We start from the raw sequence: 21398 nt of genomic DNA, 5'->3' as shown, positions 1-21398 counted from the left end.
AAACTTCAAGGAATAACTGACGCGCTGCTGTACAATCATTGGAATCAGGCGAAGCGAATGGGCTGTCTGGGTGTTCAATACACGTACATGAACGGCTTTTATCACAGGTTTATCTGGAGAAGTTCGTGACAACAGTTTATATGGTTGATCCGACCGGATTAATCGAGATCATTCAGCTGAAAAATTCGAAACAATATTCGAAGAACAGACTCTGTGTTTACGTCTTCGGACAAACTTCAACCGTACAGTTTGTTTAACCTGGTTGGATTCTTCATCTTTAGACCAAGGCTCTTGACATTAATGATATTTAGCTCTGCTACCATTTAAAAAAAAGATGTTTCATGCGACATAACTTGACAGATGCAACTGTTGCGAACTGAGCTATGTGCGTGTGTGACGTTCTCTATTTAAACCAATTTAAATAACACTTTCTCAGGGTTTTAAAACACCATCGTGCCTAAAAAAGTAATTCAAGACTTCGACGGAAATTAGAATCCAATTTGCATCTACCTGGGTCAAGATATTTCTAAACCTTTGATTCACGTATTGGGTAGCCATCAGATAGGCAACATTGTATTTCAAACGAACTTATCGATAGATAAATGAAACACTATGGGCCGGTTGTTCAAATAAAGATTAGCTTTTGTTTGACAAAACGGCGTTCTAGACTATCTTCAATTTAGCCGAACCTTTTATCTGAACATTTATTATTGTGAACAGTGTCAAGAGGGCCGAAAGCTAACAGTGGAACCGCATTCATCTAATCAAATAAACCCGCTCATAGAGAATACCTGAGGCCCAGTACTTGCGTAAAACTGCGGTTTGGGATAGACCTCGTTTAAATAACGGGTCCTTTATTCAACTGAGTGACAGGATAAAAAGAGATAAAGCAATAATTTTCGTCCTTGAATAACATGTAATAAAGTTCTATTGCTGTTTGCCACAGTGGTCGACATTAGCTTTAACGTGGTTTTACAAATTAATGACCGAAGACAAATAATACTAGCGTAAATTAATCGAAAGAAGTAGCATTTTAACCTTTCTGTTTTCACGACAATGTTAGTTAAATTTCAAAACGATACAAGCCCTATGTTGTTTTTCCTTAACAATTCTCTCTTCTTATATATTTCACTTAAGGTGCTTCATGTTTTGCTGTTAACTGGGGGTGATACAGTTCAAGTTAAGAGAGAGAGAAAAATAATTAGTTTGATCACAGTGAAAAACTGACAATATAGGACAGGAGGCTTATTGTTTTTGTTTTACGAAGATCTGCAGGATTTTTCGGTTTTTTAAGAAGCGCTAAGTAGGTAAACACATAAACAGGTGTCCAATTTTACAAAAATATGCCAAACACATGAGAGGACTGTACGGATTGACTTCAAATATCGTTTCCATGGCAATCAATATCGATATAGCGCAAAGCGTAACTTAGAAATATCCGAGGGATAAAGAAAAGGTCGTTTTGTAAATTCTTATACAAATAAAAATAGTGTTGTTGATTAAAAAAAAGATGTAAATAACACAGTGAAAAGGAAAATTGGAGAGTAGTTATCGTTACATCGTAGATGCTGTGTACTTCAAAGAGGCCACTCGTTTCTATGCAACTGAAATGCATGTCTTGTAAACTCAGTTACACCAGATGGCCCTCGATAACTGTTCATGATTGTTGCCTGGGGAGGCCGCAATAACCGAGTCACAGAACTTCTGAAAAAAGTATCAAACTAGAAAAGGAAGTTAAGTATTATATTTACCAAAACTCAGTCTTTTTCAGTTTTTTTCGTGTGAAAGATATTTTCAAATTAGTGACACTGCCAGTAAAGCAGGGGCAATTCAAATTAACAGTGAAAATAAAAAATTTATTCAAAAGGATAAAACACAAACGTAAAGAAGATTAAGCAGTGACAAATCAGTGGCCCTCACTTACCATAGAGCTTATACTGATACAGCAACTAAGAAATTACACGGATGTTTATGGACTATCAATTAAATTTTCTAATTTACATTATTTAAAACTGGATCATTGGATAATGCAATTCAAGACTTTTTATAGGCTTAGCCATTATGGTATATAAGCCAATATACCATGATCTAAAATCCGTACATTGTAACATCCGGTTTCTTCCTACAAAATAAAGTCGAGAAGATTTGTCTAATATCTTGGGGGCGTTTTATTTAACTCCAGTGCAGGTCCACAAATTGACCCTTGCTCACCATAGAGTCTCCAGTAGCTCAGTGGTTAGAGCATCCGACTAGATCACGGAGGGTCGTGGGTTCAAGTCCCATCTGGGGCGCGGATTTTTCTATTATGTTTAAAAAATAATTGCTAATATACGAAGTTGACTGTCAAGACTGTGGTATGCTCCAGAAACCACACGATATTTGTCTCTGCCAGTGTAAAGATTACTTCTATGGCTTTGGTTGCCTTTTGAGATTCAAAAGAGTGTATCATCCTTCAAAAAATTTCCTTCAATGAACTTAAGATTCCACTTTGTAATCTGCCATTTTGAATAATGCAGAGCTGCGTCGATTCTTGTCTCTGCACTTAAAGATTTCACATCTCCAGACGATCTGAGTGATAAAAATTGGAGCCACTCAATGATTTTTGGTTTGTTTTTGGATACAATGAAATATATGAAGTTCATATATTTTGAACTGCGGTATTAGATACGTATGATGCACGATCCTCGCAGTAGATAGCGCTATTTAAGCAATAGCGAAAATCAGACCTGAAAAAAAACAAAAACAAAAAAAAATCAGGCCTGTACGGGACTCGAACCACTGACCTCTGCGATACTAGTGCAGCGCTCTACCAATTGAGCTAACAAGCCAACTGAGAGCAGGCTGTTAAGTTGATTCGTAATAAACCCGTGAAAGTGATAAATCAGTTACAATGAAACATATGAAGTTCATATATTTTGAACTGCGGTATTAGATACCCATGATGCACTTCATATATTTCATTGTATCTGATTTATCACTTTCACGGGTTTATTACGAATCAACTTAACGGCCCGCTCCTAGTTGGCTTGTTAGCTCAGTTGGTAGAGCGCTGCACTAGTATCGCAGAAGTCAGTGGTTCGAGTCCCGTACAGGCTTGTTTTTGTTTGTCAGTCTGTTTTCGTTTTTCCACCTTTTCTTTAAAATGCAGCGATGAAAATCACCTGATTTCTGAAGCATACCTTTTGGTATCACTCCGGTAAATACAGTAACGAAATCTGGGAATTTCTTTTTTAATTGGTGCCTAGCTAGATACTCATGATTACTTTCCCTTAAATAATTACTGGCCAATCCTTTAATTCGTTTTTTCAATTGTAAGTTTGCGAAAATCAACTTGAAGTTAAAGCCGCACAAGCCTTTAATCTATTTGCTCCATTGGTAACATCTAAAATGCTGTATCCATGTTTTCGTAAGTGTGTCCGTCTTCCTCTACGTTTGATTTGTGACTGGGATTTTCTGGAGAGGCATCTCTGTCTGGCAGGTCGAGATGAACGTTGGAATGATTGACGGGCTGCCCATTCTGGTATACGACTTGTCCTGGTTGACCATGCTGCATTCCAGGCTGTTTAATTTGACCATTTTTAGTAGGGTTGACGTAAACAAAAGCATTGATGGAGGTCTGATAAAACGGGAAGGAGGTCTTTCCTTCTTCTGAAGATGGTTCCCAACCGTTCCCGTAACTTTCCACTGGGTATGCGGGCTCACCGTGTTTAGGAATGTCAAGTCCTATCAAAAAACAAGTATCAGTCGATTAATTATAGAATCTTTTGAAATTGTTCTTTTTGATGAAACGCATTCTTTTGGGGGTAAGATGCACGACATCGTAAGGAACAGCTGCGATGTAGACTCTATAAGTTCCATTCTATCCGGATCTGATATTACTTTAGTAAAAGTTGGTTGCAGACCCAAACCCCACCTTTGCTCTTCTGACTTTTATAAATTGAGTCGAGTTTATCAGATCTATAAAAATGCAAGAGGTATGTAAACATCCATATATAACTTTTCTTTTCAGAGGTTCCTCGGATCAGTAATCCTCACATAGGATGGGCATGTAGTTAAAAAAGGTGCCGGAGTATTGATCTGTGTGAGAATGCGTACACGCTAGGAGAAAACACTGAGACCTTGTGAGACCTTTGGACAGGAAAAATACCACGGTTCAGACGAAAACTAACCGCAATTTTTCGTTATGAGAGCTGGGTCGAGAGAATGCAACAGACACGTGACACTAATTCACGAGAGGGTAAAGGCTAACACAATTTCGAATTGAGATCTGTATGGGTAAAGACAACTGGACATAATCTGTTACCTCACGTTACCCACCTTTTATCTCGACTTCTTCACTGACACGAAGCTGCCCAAGGAGTCTTAAAAGAAAGAAAAACATGAAAGCCAGACCTACGCACCAGGCCATTATGACAACTAAACCCAACAGGTTCCAACCAAACAAACGGAATGAATGCTCGTTCGCGGCATAAAATATTCCAGTGTCCATGTTAAAAATGGGAGCTGCTAGTACTCCCCAAATACCACCGCCAAGATGAACTGTAGAATAAAGAAAGCTATTGATGAGTTTTTTTCTCTTTAAATCAAGAATAGGAGTCATTAAGAGATCCCAGCGCTGTAATTTGTCTGGAAAGTCAGGTTTCTCTTCTCGACCGGTCCAGGTCAAAACTAAAAGCAAAGGTGTGAGTACTTTGGTTTGGGTTTTACAACATGTAATCGAAATACATCCTCAAAACTGGAACCAAACAACCCTGTTCTGCGAATCTTCTTAGAACGAACTTCCCACAAGGCATCTATTCGTTCTCCGCCAAAATATTCTGGCAATACGAGAGGTGGACGTCACCGATAATTCCAACAATTGGTTAATCTGCAGCTACAAACATTGACACGCTGATAATGTTTTCATTCATTCATTCATTCATTCATTTATTCATTCATTCATTCATTCATTCATTCATTCCGTGACAACTGATAACTCGAACTTGTAGCTTGATTCTCTCATAGTTTGATAAAGTTCAATTCGTTTTTCTTACCAGCCACGGCATCCAATGGATCATCAACCTGAAAATGCAGCATGGCAGTACTCCAAGCAACGTATGTGATTCCTCCGATGATGCCAATGACAAAAGCAGCGTAAGGATGAAAGGTATTACAGCCTGAACACTGGGAAACCTGTTGTGTAAAACTAAACATTATAACTAGGGGCATGTGAGATCTGTATTTGCAAATTGAGGGGATTGTGTGGGGGATTGTAGGGGATTGTGGGGATGATTAGGGGGATTGTGGGGAATTGTGGGGGGATTGTGCAAGGAATTGTTGGGGGGGGGGGTTGTGTGAAAATACACTGAGAAATTACCCTAACTAGAGCTGAAATCCAATACGCATGATCACAGGACTCGTGATGATGTTGGCCGCTTTTCAAGCCAAAAACATGACTCATCGTGATCGAAAGTAACTTTTCTCACCATTCCGGTAAATCCACCGTTCATGGTGAATAGCAGACTCCAGTGTTTTTCTGCAAAGCCCAGACGTTTGATGATCAAGGAAGTCAGCGCACCTGCAGCTCCTTAAGAAAAATGGAGGATAACATGATCAGTTTATTTAATACATATCGCCAAGCACTATAGAATTGGTAAAGAAAACAAATTTTAAAAGTCAAGTTATTGACAATCACCTCCAATGACAGTGTTGACAATTACCAGTGAGACAGCGTTGGCGGCACCTTCACCAGCAATCGCTGCATTAGAGCCGCCATTAAATGCCAGGAAACCAAAGAACAAGATGAATCCTCCAAGAGCAGCTTTCTAGAAGTGGAAAAAATATGATTTGTAAAATCTTTCAGTTCCCTGTAAAATGGAGATGCCAGTCTCTACCTGCATTTTCCAGGTTAGATAACGGTAAATAATATCAGGTTTTTATCGTCACTCACGGGAACAGTATGGCCTTTTAGTGGCATAGGGACGCCATTCACAAATCTTCCGATTCTTGGTCCAACCACGGCTGCTCCGACCAAGGCAACCATCCCACTAACAACGTGAACAGCTCCACTTCCGGCAAAGTCCTAATCATTAAAAAAATTAAAAAAAAAAAAAACTATCAATGACATGATTTGCAATGAGATGTAGAGTATGAGTCGCAGATACATATACAGATAAATATGAAGGTGTAGTCTGATCGTCCGGGTGAGTGTAGTCCTGAGAAGGAGACAGTCATCATCAGAGTCAAGTGAATGACTCTGATGATGACTTCCGCACAGGTTGTCGGAACGTCAGTCACTACCACCGACAACAGTCCTTCTCAGGACTACACTCACCCGGACGATCAGACTACACCTTCACATGTTACCCTCGGGTTCAAGCCATTTACTGCACAGATAAATATGTAGATTTTGTACACGTATCTCACAGGTGACCCTTTCCATCTGGGAACACTGGCTTACAAAATGAAGCAAAACTTTCAGCCACTCAGGGGAGTCTTTGACGTTGAAAAAAGAGTCTAAATGGACTTCCGCGAAGATTGCGGGCGCTTTACAACAGGAAAATTCTGTTCAACATGGCATCACAATCAAAGACAGTAGTTCCCTCAGAAATGTAAAACATTTTACTACAAAGTAAAGTACGAAGGGATTAGGTGAACCACGAACAGCGTCATATCGCATGGTATGTAACAGTCATATTACCTGGTATTTAACAGTCAAATTACCTGGTATATAGCAGTCATATTACTTGGTATATAACAGTTATATTACCTGGTTCATAACAGTCATAATATCAGGTATATAACGGTCAAAATAACTGGTATATAACAGTGATATTACCTGGTATGTAACAGTCATCGTTACATTGTCTTTAGTGTACTCCGCACCAATGAACAGCCAACCATTGACATCCCATGCCCAGTGACTCACTACTGGGTACAAAAAACCTAAAAAAGAGCGAGTACTTCATTGTTGAGTACACGTGAATAGATGAGGGAATTGGTATACACAAGTGTACATAGAGACAGGTCAACCACATGAACTGAAATATTCTTAGACAATATTTTAGGTGTTAATTAGCAATAACAACTAAGTTTTTCAAGGGACTGACTTTACATCTAAGGATTTAGTAAGAATAGAACTTACCAGTCAGAAACACAGAGTACATCAGATAAGCCTTAAACTCAGTTCTCTCTGCTAGGGAACCACTGACAATTGTTGCTGTCGAGGCTGCAAAAACGTAGTGAAAAAACCAGTGGGAGAATTTTTCAGCTGGTAAATCTGCCAGTGCGAAATAGCTGTATCCAATAAAGCCATTGCCTTTTTCTCCAAACCCAAAGGCGTAGCCGAACAACCAGTAAGCCACTGCACCGATAACTGTAACAATCAAAATGGGATAGAAAATTAACAGCGGGCATAACTTGACTGACACCAAATACCACATTTAAGGCAAAGATGAGTCTTGAATCCTCGATAGCATATTGTTGCTAAGCAACCTGATACTTAAGTGTATTAACGGACTAAAAACGAAATTGGAAGAAGGATTGATCAGCACATGATTGACCATTCGTACTCACACGCGTCCAAGAAATTCTTGAGTAGGATGTTTGTTGTGTTCTTTGCTCTCACTGCACCGACTTCAAGAAAAGCAAATCCTGCCTGCATAACTGCAAGGAAAATGGAGTCAGAATCCAAATGTAGTTTTTTACGAAAGAGGCCAACATGTTTTTTTTTTTTTTTTTACGTGTTTCGGTACAAGAGCTAGTCAATAGAAAAACAGAAGGAATTGGAGTAATCGACTGGCTAAATCCAAACTATCTCAATGGCGCATTTTTGGGCCGTTTCAGAAACATCTTATCGCCTAGGCTGGGTTGTCAAAAGCGAGATTTGATGCAGTCAAGTTTCAATCCTAAAGTTGCAATGATAATCTTATTTCGAAATCACAGCCTTATCTCGACTGAAAAAAACGAGTCGCGAGGAGGCAGGAGTGACTAGAGAGAAGAGTAACGTCACCTTTTTATTTGTTCTTAATTTGTCTGTGCGCAGTCCAGCTTGAAAAAACAAAAAAACAAAAAAAACAGAAGACAAGCCTTGAACGGCAATGACAGCGATAAATAGAAAACAAATTGATCGCTATGCTGAAAATATTGGTTGCCCCTAATCCACTTCCTGACGACTTTGGCAAAACATAGTAAGATTGCACTGTTGAGATAATCGTGACTTGACATGTTTTGCCTTTGCTATGGCCGTTCTATCAATAACAATATCTATCGGTGTTTGTGGAGAGCAATGCGTCAAAACTCAAGTAAAACAATATAAAAAGTGCTCAATTGTAGCTAGGTGTCCTCGTCGTTTACATTATAATTAGAACTGCCACTAATATCCTGTATGAACTGTTCGCATATGATATATGTATTATTTTGCCTTTGTCTTCTTAAAATTCACTTGATTTCGACACAGCTTCAGCAATGGTTTCAGTCCTTCATTAATGGCTCTTCGTCTCATAGAACTGATTGAAAATTCTTGAAAGAAGGCACATTCACCAATCTGTCTGAAAGTAACTATAAATAGAGAGCCGAAAAACATTCGAGTTATTCGTGGGATGCACTTAAATGACACTGACATCGTTCGATTAGAAACCAGTTATATTAGGGCCGAGATTTAAGGCGATGGTTTCCAAATATTTATTGAAATTTTAGTGCGACTTTTTATGATATGAAAACTAGCATATACAATATTGGGTGAACAAAAATTAATTTTGATGACTGAAATGTGGAACTATGAGTCAAAATATTTGATTGATTTGAATTAGAAACAAAAAATTGGTGTTAAAAGCGCTTTAGGTTTATATGACAGATCAATTAACAATGACAATGTAAGTAGAAATTTAAGGCAGTATTTAATGTGCAGTTTACATGCAAAATATAGATTTAAAAAAAGCCATGGATCCCTCGTAGTGCCGGCTTAGGGCTCTTCTTCAGTTCGTTACGTTGCAAAAAGAACAGTTTACCTACATCTTAGCGGTTCACTGAGCTGTCCTCTTCGCGCAAAATGGCCCAGAAGACCTGGTTTGGAACGCAATTCCATTTTTGTATGGAGTCATTAAGCAACAACCGTAGAATCATAAGGGACAATGTGAAACACCAGTCTAAAAAATGCTTGCTAATTATTAAGGACATTTTCGCACGGAATATCTCATGATGGGTCGCGGACTGATTAATAAAAACTGATTCTAAAAAAACATTCCTACTTTGAAACTGTTTCAAAAATTTCGATGTTCTCTGCGATGAGGTTTTCCTATTTACATACATTTAAACAATCAAAGTAAATAATTATTCATAACTACGTGAGAGGAAAAATAAAAACAACCGAGGGCAAGTGACAAGGTCACGGCACAGCATTAAAAGGACTGTTCAGGCAATATTACTTACCGACATGACTTTGTCAAAGTAGAGCATTTGTATGAATATTATCATTATAATTGGATGGCTGCAAAATGTCCCAGCGGTCCCTTGCAACTTGGCTTTGATTTAGCACTTATTCCACCGGCATTCTAATATCCTAACTATAGAAAACCCTTTCTCGCCAATGTCAAATATTGTTCTTTTTTTGTTTTTGTAGCACCTTTTTCGCAGAAAAAGCCGGCCTTCGCATAGAGAGTTGCAACTCTGCATGTGACAAACTTGCAAATCTTAGAACTATTCAAACATAACACATATCTCAGAAGGAAAACACTTAACCTGTTAAAAATTTTCTAAGAGCCATGATATGCAAATAAGAACACGAACTTAATAACAAGTGAAGATTATACTCACGAAAGACAAGGATTCCCATGACAATCAGAAACAGTTGGTCAATGTTTCCTCGCAGTAGTTTCAATGCATTCTCAAGCTCTTCAGCAGTTAAGTTGGACATTTTGATGTCAGTTTTCACTTTCACTAGTTATGACTAACAATACCGAACTAAATACCCGCCAAAAACCGATAAGCCGGGAAGCTTGCTTTATTACGCAATTCAGTGTCGGAGACGAGAATGAGAGAAAGAAAGTCTGAAATATTTAATACCTTATAAACACGCTACGGTTAAAGGAGCAGCAAATTGTCTTTCTTGGTCAGTCCACGTGATTTGAGGGTGTTCTTTGGCTTTCACTGTTTGTGATTGGTCTTTCTCTCACTAGACTTTGACTCATAATGTCCTTTACGTACAGAAAAAAAAAACAAAGTACGTCTGACACAAAGAGATCAAGCCAACGAAACAGTCTGTCGGAATGACGCATCAGTTGCCATAGATAGCCGTATGCCAGTAGGTAGCCCGGGAAGGTAACAACCAAAATAACGAACTTTGCGAATGACGGGGTCCTCTTTGTACACAACATTTCCTGCATTTAACGGCGAGAAAGATTCCTGATGAAGTTGAAGTTCTAGTTGACACGGTGAAAAGAAACAATTTGGATTGCATGTTTAGTTTTGGATTTGTGAGGCATTCAAAGATCGATTTGTTTAATCATGCGCTGAACAGTCTGTAGCGAACTCAACAACATGAACACGCACACGAAAAAGGTCAACTGGTAGTCATGCGAAGTGAAAGGAAGTCATGCGAAGTGAAAGGAAATCATGCGAAGTGAAAGGAAGTCATGCGAAGCGGCGGGTTGGATGCCGGCCGGCGGATGAACTTTGAAACTTGTCTTTTGTCGGAAAAATTGTAAATAATTCGAAGTTTAACGTGAAAGCAGAATGCTCTACTAGTTTATCAGGTTTCACCTCGTTTTCGGTAGAAAAGTTAGTTAACAACATGATCATACAATTTGAACCGGTGGAATGCAAATTATTTTCTTCGCTAATCACTTAGTCTAACATGGATGGAGGCTAAGAAAGTTTCGTTTGGGAGGCAAGGAACTGAAAGTTTTTAATATTGGAATCTGCAAACTAAGCACGTGATTCACTGTAAACATTGTTCAAGAAAATATCCGTTTACGTAGATCCCTTCTGTCTCTAACGAGGAGAAGGCTGCCAACTCATGGATCTCCGTAAACGAATCGTAACAAATTGTTAAACAGATGCCTTTCACTGTCCTCAAGCAACAAGTTAGATTGTTTTGCAAATGGAAAGCTCGACAAAAAAACTTTGATGTGTCTTCTGGCTTAGGAAGCTTTCCGATACCCCTCAGACGAAATAAATGCCATTGAAGTTGAACAAGTTTTGTCTTTGTAATCTTTAGCAGTTTGTTAGGACTTGTTTGTAGAAGGTTAACAGCCTGATGAGAGCACAACTTTAGCTTGATTACGGCTGGCTTTAAAAGGGAAAGTGATAAATATTGAAGGAAAAAAAAAAAAAAAGAGCTCAAAATTTCTCCTCTCCCGTTAGGAGATGGAATAACATCGGCTGCACGTCAGTGCTCCATGAAGAGCACGTAACAGTTTTCCCAAAATTAGCAAGAGAATTGACAGCAAGTCAAGAACAGAATAAAAAGCAAACAAACGAACAAACAAAAACAGGTTGATACACGCTCAGAAGCAGTTAGGAATTAAGGGCACTTTTAGATAGGCTGGTTATCCTGGTCTTGACCGTGGAGCCGTACACTCAATAAGAACAAGAATTGCATGTTTTTAAACTGCTTTTCCAGTTGATGCGCAAGGCATGTTGCCCCTAAGCTTTATCATGTGTGACCCTTGATGTAGTAACCCGAAACTCGAATAAACAATATTACCTTTTATCTTTTTTTTGCTATAGGGAAAAGCTATCACTTTGTTTTTGGACGGATCATGCTAGGTCCTTTCCAGCGAAAATGAAAACCGAAAAACAACTGCACCCACAAATTTTTTACATGTTTATTATTTCAGTGTCATTTACTGTGCTATAATCATAAACTCACTCTTCATTACTCTTCCGACCTTAAAATTTCTCCATTTCTCCTCCGCCTTCCCCTCCCCCCGTCACTACGATATTTCTCCATTTCTCCTCCGCCCTCCCTCCCCCCCGTCACCATGATATTTCTCCATCTCTTCTCCGCCCTCCCTCCCCCCGTCACTATGATATTTCTCCATTTCTCTTCCGCCCTCCCCTCCCCCCGTTACTATCATATTTCTCCATTTCTCCTCCGCCCTTCCCTCCCCCCCGTCACTAGAATATTTCCCCATTTCTCCTCCGCCCTCCCTCCTCCCCGTTACTATGATATTCTTTTGAAACAACCTCAGTTCATAGTTAGTAGAGGGGACTACTAACTAACTATGCTCAGTTTAATTCCTGTTACATTGAACCAGTTACATACATAACACGATCCAACCCTGAAAAATTGACGCCAAAATTTGACAAAGCATCCAAATTTAATCATTAGAAAGTTATCACCGGGACAAGCTTTAACAGTGTAAAATCTTGATACTTTTCAAGACCATGTTTTGTTGACTAGTAAAATGTTACTCGTTTTCCTTTCATGAGGTAGAAATAGTAATACAATTGATATATTAATTTGTTATTTTGATGATATCTTTGAACTTGCCTTAATCAGTTTTAATTATTTACATTAACATAATTTCAAGAAAAGTATTTATAGGTTTGAGTTTATAAGTGTGAGTGTGTGTGTGTTTTGTACTATCTACAAACAAAGGGAACGAGGAAAAAGTCACAAATCGACAAATTCTGCAGATCTTATAGAAAATTTTGATGTTAGCAATTATAATTTCCTTACAGTATTCAAATAACCTGCTTTTCAACAGTCAAGTAAATTAGTGCTTAAATTATCACTTCTGTATCTATAAGTCAAATAATTTTGTTCTTTAAATGAGGCCTAACTCTTTCTTTCGATGATGATATGCTTCAAACCGTGCCAAGCCATAATCCTTGGAGAGAACAAAACAAAAGTATTTAAATCTCAAGCTTTGAGGTTCATATCGTTACAGGGGATTCATTCTCTGTCTAAAGCTGGTAAACCGAGATCGTAGCTCAGTGATGCGTTTGCCTGGCTTTTCTCGCTTTACTTTAAATTGACAGATTTGCTATAATAATTGTTTTTTCCTTTTGATCCTTAACCCAACTGGGAGCTCACCCAAAAGCAAAAATAAAAAAAAGGAAATATGAATAAAACTGGATTCCAACGAGGTGGCAACAGAAGTTTTAATCCTAAATAAAAAATAAACTTACCAAATAATTAAATTGGATTCCGTTAGCAGCAGAGTTCAGTCGTTGTTGTACAACTCCCCACAGACCCCACATGAAGTGGGACGCCAAGGCAAATCTGCAATGAACGAGAATCACTTTGACTCACAAAGTTCTGGTTCACTTAAAATGTTTCATGTTCCTAGCAAGAAGTACATTCGCGATACCTGTTAACTTGATCCAACAATTCTGATTCCTCTATAGTTGTAGATTCAGCTAATGTGTAATTATTGTCCTTTACAACTTTTCCAAGGTACGCTCTGATAAAGATCAACTGTCAGAAATAAGGAAACAAAAGGAAAAAGGCTGTTGATCAATGACAAGTTCTGAACTAACGCATATTGGTGTGCAACCTTAATCTAATTTGCTTCAGCAAAAATTATCAGTCCCGTAATTTCAAGAATGCATTTTTTTTTACCAAATATACAGAGAAGACCCGCAATATGACTCGCAATATGTGGGCAAAACATCTCGATCAAGATCAGAAATGACTGAGTCGTGAGATAAACAATATGACTCTATCATTATTGAGCTTCACTTCAATGAACAACCACAAGCTTTTTACCAAATTTACAAACATACAGGACACTTTTGGCGGGGTTGGAAAAGAGGCAAAATTAATATATCATGACTGATAAGAAACACACGTGAGACAAACGGTCATCAGTGTTCTTTATAGTTATAGAGGCATTCAAGCTTAGACTTTGCCAATGGAGTAAAGGTATCTCTCTGATATATAATCAATTTCCATATTCTGATTGAATTAAATTATTTTGCTGGCCCCTGGGTGGTGCTCTGTGAATAGAGGAAGGGAAGGGGAAAAGGGACCTTAAAGCAGGGATTTAACTGAGAGAATACACATGCTGGGGTAGTTACGTTAGTCAAACTTCTCAAACCTCCATTGAAAATAGCAAGAAAGTCAAAGAGAACCAACAAAACATGAAGATATCCAACCCAGGCACAGTTGGTATCAGCTTCAAATTAAGGTTTATCAATTCACCTGCTGTTCTTTGCTGGGCCAACTTTTGAGGGACATAGCAAAATACTGCGGAGGAGGAACAGAGTAGTCAAACATCCACTCACAAAAATGGTTTGCTAAGTCAAAAGCCCTGAAATAAAACAGAAAAACAAACCATCTGACACTAGGAGTGTTAAATTTATAAAATATTCCTGCAATTTTCAGAATCTACTCGCATATAAGTAATGGGAATCTAACAAATCATTGTCAAAGGACCCCAACCTCATACATCTATCTGTAGCCGTACCCTTCTTCCCCGTTTCTCCTAGGGGAAGGGTACGGCTACACCTGGGCTAGAACCCTATTCTCAAGACTTTACAACTAAGAGTTTTATGGTCTAGCTCACAAGACTGAATACTCTTGAAATCTTAGATTGATAGGAATTATTCAAATCTCAGAAAACTACTTGACTTTAAAGTTAAGAAGTTATGCGCAGTTAACCACTGATAATATTAGCTGTGGGGTGGGGTGGGGGGAATAGTTGCCACATACAGCTGCAGTTCACATACTAAAGGACTGTACAGCTGTTCAAGTAAGGATGTTGAGACATGTTGATCTGAAATAGGGATAAAATTCCTGGAAGTTTGTTGTAAGAGGTGGACATCATGTCAACTAAAATGTGATTATTGAGCACTTGTACTGAATTCTGGAATATCATTCCTTGAGGGCTTGTATATTGTATGTGGAGATATTTACCTGTAATTGTAGGAACTAAATTCAAAGTCTATCAGCTTTAAGTCAAAATCTTCCTCATTATTTTCTTGCAATTCTCTGGAGACTTTCAGAATATTCCCTAAAAGTAAAACACTAACATGAAAATGAACTGAAAATACAAAGCACAACACATTATGAACTAAGAGAGGTGAAAGAGAAAAAGACATGTGGATGAGAAGAATAAGAGGGTAAAAAATTAATATCAACACTTTTGTAACTTGCTACAAACTGGTGGTTGGTTTGGATCAAAAATGAACCAATGAGACAGGATTGTCTATAGTGGGGTAGATTCGAGGGAGGAAGGGGAGGGTGGGGGCATGGTAAGGGATTCACAAGCTCCATTCACTCCGTGCTTAAGGATTGCTTCCCTTTCACTTTCACCAGTTGTTTCTTTTTTTTCCGTTGCAGGTTTTTAACAACATATTTACCTTGTTGGAGATCATTATGACAAAATGTAACTGGTCCTGGTGAAGTTGCCGTCTCTAAATAGTGTCTGGAAGATAGTAAATCATTATCAAAATGAAATTAGAGTAACAGACTCACAACTTTCTACCATCTTTAGGAAATAACTTTTAAATATTTCACTCTTCTAGATCTGGAGCATTAGCAGACAGAGTAATTGGGGTCAGTGCATGTGCGAAGCATCTCAGCTTTTTTAATACAAGTTGAAGAGATGGGGGGTAACAAAGACCTATGTAATGTTAGATAAATTAATTTCCCACTTTTTTTGCCTCTCCCTCCCCCATCCAACTTTGCATGAACAATTTTTACATCACGAAGTGGAACAGGAGCACTGAGAGACCTCTTTTAGTCCCAGGTCAAAATTGGATGTTTTTCCCAGTTTTCCAATAGAGTTTGTCCAAGCTTGCAGATTTAAGTGTCAAAACAACTGACAAGTATTTCTGTTCTGCTCACTCTATTTGACCTTCCTCTATAAAAATCAAGGGCTTAAGAATATTTTAGTCATTATTAAACTTGTTACCTCAAAAACTCATATTCTTGTTTTAAATCTACACTTTTGAGTTTGGCCAACTTCACAGCTTTATCTTGTTCATTAAAATGTGTTTGCAGGGCTTCTTCACACCATCTGCCAAAATGTAAATGAACTCCAGTTAATTTTTTAGGAAATTATTACACAAAAACACCAGAATTCTTTGTCTCCTTAGAGTGACAAGCAATTAATTTCCCCCTAGATTATATCTATGAAACACTTTGACTAAAGGTCGTGAAAATAAAGGAAATAATTACAAACTAAGGAACTTATTGATAATCAAAAAAATTCTCCTTGTTGGCACCTTAGGAAATGTGCAGAGAACAGTATGGAGAATATGCATAATGATGTTATGGGTCTACTAAAAATAAATGTTCTTTAAAAATAATACAGCTGATTTTGAGGCACAGCACTCTTCTTACTCAGATATTGTGTTCCATAAATAATCTGGGTCCTTGCGGAGAGGTAGCTGTAACTGATGATACTCTGCCGTTTTTTGTGCAATTCTCACAGATAATTCAGGTTTTGCCAGATCCTCTCTTGTAAGACTTTTTGCCTATATTAATGAAAAAAAATTATCTGAATACAACATAATCCTCTGGTGACTTTCTTTTGCCTGATGATGGGACCATCATGCCCAATCAGGATTGCCTGCTTTGATCCAGTGCAAGAAAAGACTCTGCAGAGCAGACTTACAAAGTTTGTAACTTTTAGATAATGTCAGCTATGAAGTCACAAAAGGTGGCAGAAGACAGTAAAAACAAAGAAACAGAATTAACTTCATAGGTTTATTGTGCTACAAGCACAGTTGGCTTTCTCTCCTGGCTCATCTCCTTTATTTGTTTGAGCAGGTTGAATTATGGCAGCTATTTGCTGATGTGGACCTGCTATCTTCCCACCCATCCCACCCCAGGGGAGGACATCCACCACACAGTAATCGCATGTGTGGGAAATTAACATCTCCTACCCCAACCCTGCAGGAGACGGGACCTCCGTTTATTCGTCCTTATCCGAGACCTCCGTTAATTCGTCCTTATCCGAGAAGACTAGAATATCTAACCATTTCTCAATGTTATAGAAAGGTAGCAAATTCTTCTCAATTATTTTAAGACCTTGAGTGTTGGTCCGGCCGGGGCTCGAACCCTCGACTTCCCACACAACAGTCCAGCGCACTATCCGTTGGGCTAACTGGCCGGCGGTCAGTTAGCATGACGCCCATACTGGCTCTCGAAATAAGCATGATGTCCATACTGGCTCTCGAAATAAACAAGTTATTATTGATTCTCAACAAAGTGAAATATACGTATGATGCATGATCCTTTGCAGTAGATAGCGCTATTTATGCAATAGCGAAGATCAGACCTGAAAAAAATCAGGCCTGTACGGGATTCGAACCACTGACCTCTGCGATACTAGTGCAGTGCTCTACCAATTGAGCTTACATGCCAACTAGGAGCAGGCCATTAAGTTGATTCGTAATAAACCAGTGATGATAAATCAAATTTATCATCACGGGTTTATTACGAATCAACTTAACGGCCTACTCCTAGTTGGCTTGTTAGCTCAATTGGTAAAGCGCTGCACTAGTATCAGAGAGGTCAGTGGTTCGATTCCCGTACAGGCATGATTTTTTTCAGGTCTGATCTTCGCTATTGCATAAATAGCGTTATCTACTGCGAAGGATCGTGCATCATACGTATCTAATACCGCTGTTCAAAATATATGAACTTCATATATTCAAGTGAACTATTTTGACCATAGAATCAATACTTTAATGAGTGAGTCAGTGAGAGAGAGAGAGGGAGAGAAAGAGAGAGAGAGAGACAGAGAGAGAGAGAGAGAGAGAGAGAGAGAGAGAGAGAGAGAGAGAGAGAGAGAGAGAGAGAGAGAGAGAGAGAGAGAGAGAGAGAGAGAGATAAAAAAAAAAAAAAATAAAAAAAATAAAAAAAAAAAAAAAGCTGGGAATTCCCTTGAGACCTAAAATGGTTAAACAAGACATAAAAGCTGAACAGGTCTACTAACTGGCTATGTGTTCAAATTGCTCTCCCAGCATTAGCCTAGCTATTTGGGAGTACAAGTTCCAAGTTCCAAGGTCAACATGGCCATGCCACACAAATTTATAGCCCTACAGATAATCATTATGCTTACCGGAAGTAATTCCTCCAATCTACCCTCAGGAAATATTGCAAAAAGCTTTGGTCCAACATTCCATTCCGAAAGCAAGGCAAAAACAACAGAATCTGCAATCAGGCAGCCAATACTTGTAACAAGTTCATCGTAGAGCGGACCATAGATGCGCAGAACAACTTTTCTCTTCTCTTCTTTCCCAACTCCATAACTTTCAGGGAGGGAACAAATGTATAATTTATTGCTCAGACCACCTCTGCAAAAAAAAATCATATCATTTCATGCCATGATGTGAAGAACTTTGCAGCACCCTAGGCACAAAAAGCCAACACTGGCTGCGCTAATGTACTTAGTTACGTTTACAAAAATCTTTCTCATTAAAAAATGCGTGAAAATAAATGCACAATCCAGTTTATTGCATAATTCACTTCTGGAAGAGGAATTTTGAAAATTGACTCCTGGCTTGTTTTAGAGTAAACGCATTTGGATTTTCAACAATGGAGGAGAACGAGACTTGCCTTGGATTTGGCGGATGACAAAGAGAAACAAAATCATGCCACAAATCTCATGAATAAAGCTAGAAAAGAATTCTATCCTCAGTTTGTCGAGGAGAATAGTTCAAATCAGAGAAAGCTGTTTCATGCCACAAATAAGCACTGGGAGAGTGCAAACAGTTACGCTTCCCTGAGCATGTAAATAAAACTGTTTTAGCGAATGATATTGGAAGGTATTTCATACGTAAAATAGAGCGCATTCACACAGGCATTGACTCTATCCATCTACAACCACAAGATCAGGACCTTGTACCTCATGACAATGTTATGGACACTACGCTACACTCTTTTAACAGCCTGAGTGAGCATAATGTTAGTGACTTGATTAACAATTCTGCTAAGAAGACTTGCACCCTAGACCCGATGCCAACTTGTCTGATCCAGGATTCACTTGACATGTTACTGCCAGTAATAACCAAACTGGTCAACCCATCCCTGTCTACAGGGCACTTCCCAGATGAGTGGGAGGAAGCTGTAATAACCCCCTACTTGAAAAAGGTGCAAAAGACTCTGGTCACAAAAACCTACGACCAGTGAGTAATTTGCAATTTGTTTCAAAGATTACTGAGAGAACGGTTTTCAACCAGATTTATGCCTATGTAACGGATAACAGACTCTTGCCAGAATTACAATCTGCGTATAGAAGAGCACATAGAACAGAGACGGCACTGTTAAAAATTGTCAATGACATTCTACTGAACCACCAACATGTATCTTTGTTAGTTCTCCTAGAATGAAGTGCAGCATTTGACACAGTGGACCATAATATCCTTCTTCACCATCTAGAGACCTCATTTGGTGTCACCAGTGTTGCTCCCAAATGGTTCGGCTCTTATCTTTCTGGTCGGACCCAGTGAGTTATTGTGGACGGAAAACTGTCAGAGAGATGCCATCTGTCGTTTGGTGTGCCGGTCAGGGATCATGCCTCAGTCCTCTTCTGTTTTCTGTTTATGCCAGCAAGCTCTTTGATGTAACGAAGACTCATTTGCCCCATGCGCACGCATATGCTGATGACACCCAATTGTACCTCTCATTCAAACCGGACAATGAGGTTGGTGAGACAGACGCCAGGTGGGCCATGGAGCAGTGCATCAGGTTGCTGATAAGTTCAAGCTTAATGAGGACAAGACTGAGTTCATGTTAATTGGGACCCGCCAACAGCTCTCCAAAGTACAAACTGATAGTCTCCTAGTTGCCAATACTGCCGTGTCGTCTGTAAGCGAAGCTAGAAATCTCGGTGTTTAGTTTGACTCTAAGTTTCAATTTGAAACACACATTAACAAGACATGCCAGTCAGCATTTTATTATATCTATAATATAAGACGTAACGTAAATTTTTATCATTTGAAGCTGCACAGACATTAGTTCAAGCATTAGTCATCAGCTACCTGGATTATTGCAATTTAGTCTTCTATGGTGTACCGGTTATCTACAAGAATAAACTACAACGCATGCAAAACACAGCTGCAAGACTTCTCACAAACTTGCCATGCACGCATATCACACCTGTCATGGTAGACCTCCATTGGCTGCCTGTGAAATTTAGAATAATTTTTAAAGTTACTTTATTTACTTTTAAAGCTGTACATGGTCTAGCACCTGCATATATTTTTATCTCCTAAACAGTCCAGCTATAACCTAAGGTCTGTTGGTAACCACATTCTTGCAAGGCCCAAAATCAAATCAGCCAAGAAAACTGGAGACAGAGCCTTTGCGGTTGCTAGTCCAGTCTTATGGAATGCATTGCCATCCAGTCTTAGGAATATTATATTGGCAGTATTACTTTATTAAAGAAACAATTAAAGACACATCGTTTAGGGAAGCATATTTTTTGGTATTTTACATTTTTTATCTATCCGACGATTTATTATTATATTACATTGTTAGTTAGCCACATTTATCAATTCTATCTACTATATAAGTGTTATATTAAGTACTATATATCAAATGTGATGATATCATTGATTGTAAATAATATTTTCAAAGTTAGTTTTCCTTTTTAACTTGTAAAGCGCATTAGATCATAGAGCTAATGGATTTTTCGCTATAGAAATAATAAATTTATTATTATTATTATTATTATTATTATTATCATTAAATTAACACTTAGTAAATTTAAAGTGGTGAGTTGGTCTTCGAGAATTTTCACGGCGATCGCTTCATTACAAAAGAATGCTAAATGAATCATTCATGACTGCGTGCGTGCCTAAACAAACTCATATTGTGAGAAGTCTTCTCGCCGTAAACATGGAAATGATAGACAGCTAACAGATCTCAAGTAAGGACCAAGAAAGCAACAATTTTCCTTTAAATTTACCCACGAGACTGGCTCGAAGCGTGCAACTTGACCCTCATTAGACTTCGACCTTGGAATAAAACGTTTCACCAAGGACTTCAGCTTATGGCTCCAATACTTCTCCTGTGATCCAGCACATATCGATTGGTTGCGTATAGGCTTATTCAATAAAAATAGAGGCCGCACAATGAATGGTTCATTGATCATGCAAACTCGTACAAATCTGCGTAAGTACTTCCCTTTAGAAAGACTTAATTGACAACAAAAGCATAAATAACTCGTACCCTAACACTTGAATGGAAAAATCTTCTAAGGATATGTTTCTCCAACTTCCTCCTAGGTACTGATTACACCATCGGTGCGCCTTCGTTTTGAAATCAAAGGTAATTTCATTGGAAACGCTAGCCATGGATGTTAGAAGAGCGGTTGTGTCAGCCTCCGGAAGTGTGTAATAAACCAACTCTCCCCTCCCATGGGAAAATAAGAGAGTACTATTTCAAGCGCAGGCGCACTATGCTCTTTCTCTCTCTCTCCTTTCCAAGATGGTGGGTATCTGAGAAATAAAGTTAT

At 38.6% G+C, this 21398-nt stretch overlaps 2 protein-coding genes and 1 long non-coding RNA gene across 6 annotated transcripts; 1 reads left to right on the top strand and 2 right to left on the bottom strand.

The window, feature by feature from the left end:
• Positions 1–1835: 1835 nt before the first annotated feature.
• LOC111332647 (putative ammonium transporter 1) lies at positions 1836–10168 on the bottom strand. 3 transcript variants are annotated; one of them, XM_022938033.2, is made up of 10 exons: positions 10042–10168; positions 7555–7644; positions 7124–7354; positions 6818–6924; positions 5930–6061; positions 5675–5804; positions 5466–5566; positions 5034–5172; positions 4318–4539; positions 1836–3723 (listed from the first exon to the last, which is right to left on the bottom strand). In XM_022938033.2, exons 2-10 carry the CDS (start codon positions 7640–7642, stop codon positions 3383–3385), a joined length of 1491 nt encoding a protein of 496 aa, XP_022793768.1. In that variant the 5' UTR covers positions 7643–7644; positions 10042–10168; the 3' UTR covers positions 1836–3382. The 3 variants fall into 3 exon arrangements, with proteins under 3 accessions (XP_022793768.1, XP_022793767.1, XP_088591087.1); XM_022938032.2 differs by lacking the exon at positions 10042–10168 and adding an exon at positions 9793–10031; XM_088734961.1 differs by lacking the exon at positions 10042–10168 and adding an exon at positions 9409–9655.
• A 262-nt stretch (positions 10169–10430) lies between these two features.
• Positions 10431–11172, top strand: LOC148722590 (uncharacterized). Its single transcript, XR_015992181.1, has 2 exons — positions 10431–10544; positions 10585–11172. It is a non-coding gene; the product is annotated as an uncharacterized LOC148722590 (long non-coding RNA).
• A 618-nt stretch (positions 11173–11790) lies between these two features.
• Positions 11791–21367, bottom strand: LOC111332648 (choline kinase alpha). Of its 2 annotated transcripts, none has more exons than XM_022938034.2 (10): positions 21113–21367; positions 18000–18234; positions 16274–16407; positions 15843–15947; positions 15289–15353; positions 14843–14939; positions 14129–14237; positions 13296–13402; positions 13114–13207; positions 11791–12812 (listed from the first exon to the last, which is right to left on the bottom strand). In XM_022938034.2, exons 1-10 carry the CDS (start codon positions 21235–21237, stop codon positions 12750–12752), a joined length of 1134 nt encoding a protein of 377 aa, XP_022793769.2. In that variant the 5' UTR covers positions 21238–21367; the 3' UTR covers positions 11791–12749. The 2 variants fall into 2 exon arrangements, with proteins under 2 accessions (XP_022793769.2, XP_088591096.1); XM_088734970.1 differs by lacking the exon at positions 21113–21367 and adding an exon at positions 20850–21043.
• Positions 21368–21398: the final 31 nt, after the last annotated feature.

This window comes from Stylophora pistillata, chromosome 10, assembly GCF_964205215.1.
Source record: "Stylophora pistillata chromosome 10, jaStyPist1.2, whole genome shotgun sequence".
In the NCBI taxonomy this organism is placed as follows: domain Eukaryota; kingdom Metazoa; phylum Cnidaria; class Anthozoa; order Scleractinia; family Pocilloporidae; genus Stylophora; species Stylophora pistillata.
Note: the sequence above shows the minus strand (reverse complement) of the source record. Positions and strands in the feature narration are given on the sequence as shown.